The sequence below is a fragment of the Achroia grisella genome, unplaced genomic scaffold (assembly GCF_030625045.1).
Source record: "Achroia grisella isolate CSIRO2021 unplaced genomic scaffold, CSIRO_AGI_Agris_v1 utg18928, whole genome shotgun sequence".
Taxonomy (NCBI): domain Eukaryota; kingdom Metazoa; phylum Arthropoda; class Insecta; order Lepidoptera; family Pyralidae; genus Achroia; species Achroia grisella.
Genome location: NW_026712693.1, coordinates 82,849 through 88,461, shown reverse-complemented (window position 1 = coordinate 88,461; position 5,613 = coordinate 82,849). Strand labels below are relative to the sequence as shown.

The 5,613-nt window shown below is 34.8% G+C and overlaps 1 protein-coding gene across 1 annotated transcript; it reads right to left on the bottom strand.

The window, feature by feature from the left end:
* Positions 1 to 3,342: 3,342 nt before the first annotated feature.
* On the bottom strand, positions 3,343 to 4,963 carry LOC131841702 (uncharacterized). Its single transcript, XM_059190019.1, has 2 exons — positions 4,858 to 4,963; positions 3,343 to 4,385 (listed from the first exon to the last, which is right to left on the bottom strand). Exons 1-2 carry the CDS (start codon positions 4,961 to 4,963, stop codon positions 3,343 to 3,345), a joined length of 1,149 nt encoding a protein of 382 aa, XP_059046002.1.
* Between the last annotated feature and the right edge of the window lie 650 nt (positions 4,964 to 5,613).

Genomic DNA, 5,613 nt, shown 5'->3' with positions numbered 1-5,613 from the left:
GATAGTAATAAATTAATATTAGGATGGAAATATATAGGTTTTTGAAAAAATAAAGACTGTAGCAGTGGATACCATGGTTGACTTGGCCAATATGGTACTACGATAATACCAGTTGCCTGGTCATCTATTATTTTGCGAAGGCATTTTAAAATAAGGGAAAAAGGAGGAAATGCATAAAAGTAATATGAACTCCAATCTATTGTAAAGGCGTCTACATTGAAAGCGGATGGATCCCTCTTCCACGATATATATTTCTTACATTTGGCGTTTAAACGCGATGCGAATAAGTCAATATCAGGTTTTCCAAATTTGATAACGATATCATTAAATACTGTGGAAGATAAATTCCATTCCGTGTCAATGTTCATTCGTCGAGATTCCTCATCAGCCTCTGTATTTTCCTTAGACCTGATATATGAGGCAAAAATATAAAGTTGTCGTTTCTCACACCACTTCCAGATGTCACGAGTTATAGCATTTAAATAAGTATACTTAATTCCACCCATTCTATTAATGTAAGAAATAGCAACTGTATTGTCTATTCGTAGTAATATTTCAGAATTCTGTATTTTATTAGCGAAACATTTAATACCCATGAATGCTGCTTTCAATTCTAATAAATTAATATGATTCTGGGACTCTTTTGAGTTCCAAAACCCATTGGAACGTTCACCATTACACATGATACCCCATCCAGTCAAGGATGCATCTGAAAAGATTTCTAAAGCATATCGATTGTTACGAATTAAATTTCTAGATGTCAATATGTGTTTTTCCCACCAAGCAAATTCGTATTTTAAAGTGTTATCTAATAACATCCTACAGTCATAGTTATCATTAGCATATTTCAAAGCCAAAAATTTTTCCCTTTCAAAAAATTTTGTATACATCCACCCGTAAGCTACGGCTGGACATGCTGATGTTAGTATACCGAGAAATTTCGCATAATCTCGGATAACAATATTACTCTTTTTAGATATATCCTTGACAAGACTTCCTATGTGATGGGTTGAAAAAATCGTTTTTTTTTTTTTTCATAAATTGCTCCCTTAACATGTCTAGAATACGGTAGTAAAGCGATTTTAGAAAATTCGAAGTCGTTTTAAAGATACAGCAGGTAAAAGAAAGAGCGGTTCGGAGCGGTGAGTTGGCAGTTAGAGACCGGGCCTATTGTGTACCGTCGGCTTTATACCTGGCCTCCCTTTTATTAATATATTTGTTTATACAAGTTTAGACACGTTTCTACAGACTTAAACAGAAAAGGAGCAGGTAAACTTACTGATAAAGTTATCCAAGAAATTACAAAATTCTACGGATTAGCAATTCGACGCCATCCAGATTCGCTTGAAGATATGAGAAAGGAAGTTTGGGCAACGTACTATCACAAATGTTCTTCTGATGAAAACCCTCAGCATCAATTTTGTCCAGAAGGCGAAGACAGTTGGTGTAAATGGCGTAAGGCTGAAGCTAATAATGAACTGGACCAATTTCATCACGATAAACCACCTCTAATTCCGCAAGTCCAAGAAGCTATCAAACCGGTTTTCGAAGATTTATCGAAAGACGAATTATTAATTCGTTGTTTAGGAGCAGAGACACAAAACAATAACGAATCTTTGAATTCTTTGATTTGGACTTTCGCTCCTAAACATCTTCATTCTGGTCCCAAAGTTGTTGAAATTGCTAGCTACTTAGCAGTTATTATCTTTAATGAAGGTTTTCAAGGTATTTTAAAAGTTATGTCGATTATGGGATGCCCTGTTGGTCGTGAAGCCCAAGCGTATGTTGAGAAACGGGATGAAAAGCGAATCTTACGCTCTGAGCGGCGCGTAAGTGATGTCGTTAAACAAGCCAGGATTGACTCAAGAGCTGAACAATCTGCTTTAAAAGAGTTTCACGAGGAAGAGGAAGGAATACTCTATGGACCAGGCATCGCCGATTGAGAGTAAGTTGATATTTTAATAGTTTTTAACGGACTTGAAACTTTAAACGCGTTTTTCTCAAAACTGTGTTTTTCAAACTTTCCTCCATTGTATCTCAGAAACGGCTAGACCGAATTACTTGAAATTTACAGGGCACACTCAATATATGTAAACGCATGGAATGAACTATTATCAATCGAAAATTTTCAAAACTTCGATTTTTTTTATAGCAAAAAACAAAAAAAAAACGCCTAATTTGCAACTTTTATTTCAAATGTCTATCAAAAATCCAATTTTTTTTATATTCATTTGATTATAGGTCATTCCGTGCTTTTAAGCCTACAAATTAAAACGCCGTTTTTTTTTTTTTTTCAGATAAGCCGATCAGCCGGAATCGTGGAGGAAGTGGGAGCTCTTTTTTTCGAGGCGGGGGTGTTCAGAGCGCTGTAACTCTAGTTTGACTGAATATTTTTAGCTGAAATTTTATATTTATACTGTCCAAATATGTGTTAATAAATGATAAAAAACTTGAAGCTCTAAATATTTACTGGTCGTAGAAAAAAAATCCTAAAATATCCCTAAAAAACAGGCCGTCACATAGGAAGACCCCTTAATATTTTATAACGTTTCTCAATGGGGAGTTCTATTGTCATATTTATTGAATTGAGTTCAAAGCCTAAAAATTTTTGACGTTGATTAGGAATCAATTGACTTTTTTCATAATTAATAACAAATCCTAAATTTATTAATAAATTTACTGTTTGCGTAACGCAATTAAGACAATCATCGTATGTGTTGCCTAAACAGAGAAAGTCATCTAAATAATTAACTATAAATAAACCTTTATTTCTAAGAAATGAGATAACCGGTTTTAACAGTTTGGTGAAAATATAAGGTGCGGACGAAAGCCCAAATGGAAGGCATTGAAATTCATAGGTATTATTCCTAAATTTAAACCTCAGGTATTTTCTAAATGACTTATGTATACTGACAAGAAAATATGCATCTTTTAAGTCAATAGTAGTCATATAACAACCTTGAGACATTAATTTAGTTGCAGTACGATGATCCTCCATCTTAAAATGATTATAATTAACAAATTGATTAAAAGATTTTAGATTCAGTATAAATCGATATCTTCCATTTGCTTTAGGTATGAGAAATATTTTTGATATAAATTGATCAGGCGTATCTTTACAGGATCTAATTGCGCCATAATCGAGAAGTTTGCCTATTTCCATTTCCAATATACGTATCTCGTGATCCGAAAAAAAAGGGTTTTTAGGTTCCCTAATTTGAAATACCGGTTTTAATAGTGAGATGCAATAACCTGTAATTATATTAATAATGATCGGGTCTTTTGTAATATATTTCCAGTTATTAAGGAATTTTTTCAGTCTACCTGAATGTTTAAGTACCTCTATCGATTCCTCGGGTGGGATTTGGTTCGTGGATGGGACTTCAACGAGTCCTGGTAGTGGTCCGTTGTTGGAGCAGGTCGTCTTGTGGAGCGATAAGTCGGTCGAGTCTTGGCCCCACCTCGTCTGTTGCCACGCTGAGTTTGACGGGGTGGGCCCCTCCAGTTTTCCTGTTGACTTGTAAACTTTTTTGGAGCTGATACCTCTGAGGTGTTAACTCTCTTAAATTGAAGGACCGACTTTTCAGCGGCTTTTGACGCTTTAATCTTTTCGGTAAGATTTTCTCCAAAAAGAAGCGAGTCTCTTTGTACATCTTGCACAAGGTCCACGAATTTTTTATCCAATGTATATGTAATTAGTTTCCTCCGGTTGAGCGTACTTTCAAAGTGTAAATCCAATAAGATTTGGTTTGTTTCAGATAAACGTTTAATTATCTGCATTTTATCCACATTATTATCTCTTTCAACAAGAGAAGATATTAAACTGGTTAATGCCGATATTCCAAGACCGAGATAATTTTGGGTTTTTTCCAAACGTTTGTCTCGATTTTTAGTCGATTCTGTCAATACGGCCGCTATTTCAGGGTTTAAATTTGGTGCCTTAACCAATTGAAAATTTTCAGGTACTAGAATATTTTCTATAAGCTCTTTCTTTTGTTCTTTATTTAGACCCTCACATAGTATACGTCCCCAGCGTTTAGAGATTTCTTCCTGAATTTGTGGCCCGAAAACCTCTTCTTTCTTCTTTGAATTTCCTAATATGTCTAAAATATCGGTAGGTATATTAGTAGTCTGACAGTCGCCAGAGTTCACAGAAGTAGTATTTAAATCCTGCTGATTAGCTGATTTCGATGTTGACGGCTCCAATACAATTTGTGCTGTCGTAGGTTTTGGCGAACCACCCGTTAGCGGCTCGTTATTAATCTCTACGACATGTACGGCCGATCGAATGTCTGTATGTGAGTTTGAGGCGTCCGAATCCGTTACTTCCATAATTGAGTCTTCATAATAGGAATATGCCGAGTGTCGGTCACCCCTGACATGACCTGTAGCAAAACAAAGCAACGGTCATGATCGCGTCATGACACCATGTGCAAAAATCGTTTTTAATTTATGTCTGACTGTGATCGCGTCACGGTATTAGACAATATAACATGACTACGATCGCATCGTAGTACTAAAATGTGCACGACTATGATCGCATCATAGTACAAAGGCACTTTGTTAAATTTTACAAAGTAATTTTATTAATGTTTTAAGTAGGTAGTATTTAACTTTTATGTTAACTAATGTTTCAACATAATGCAGGTCAGGAATAAATGTTTTCGTCAAGTGAGAAATATAATTAAATAAAAACTGTTATTGAGGGTAGTTCAATTTTTATCTGGATACATGATAATTTTATGTGTTTTTAGCTTGTTACCCAAGTAAATTAAATATAGTAGTTATCATAAATTTCATATAAACGTAAACAATCATTAAATAGTCTTGCATTTCTTTCTATACATATGTACTTACTTTCATTACTGCTGTCCGAATCTTCATGACGTCGCAGCCGCTTCTCCAATTTTCGTATTTTCTTCCTAATGCGTTCTTGAGACTCCTTATGTTTGCGTTTTCCCATAGCACACAATATACAATACGTAAATAAGTACAAAAACTTTAGTTTATCACAAATGTTAATAATTTGATGCTACGATGCCCGCACAAAGAAAGCGAATGAAGCAACAATGGAATAGAGCGACATCTGTAGGTAACTAAGGGAGTCGTTTAAATACTCTTTATTTAATATTGACTCTAAAATTGTGCTTGATGCCCAGTACATTGAGTGGACTACCTGGTGAATATTTAAATCTCGAGGATGCAACGTCGAAGTATAATTGTAGTTTATATTGTAAAACTTTAAGTTGGGCTAAAATAAAACAAATTAATAAAAAAAATTGCCAAATTTGTCTCGCAATCGACCTATTTCAGGTTTAAAGAAAACACACATACACACGATATACGATTTTATCATGAAAAAGTGTCAAAAAACAATATTTTCGCTAAACATCAACGTCATGTTTCCGGCAAGATCTTTCGTTTACATTATGTTATCTGTGGTTTTGTTCTCTGTGATGGATACCTTATTGGCGCAAACGCACGCGATGTGTTGATTGGTTGTTAGCTAGTGAAATGAAAAGATGACGAATAAGTGTGCGATGTATTCAACCGCATAAAGATAACCTTGTATTTCCATTTTGAACCCCTTACAACCCTTTTTTCGCATTAAAA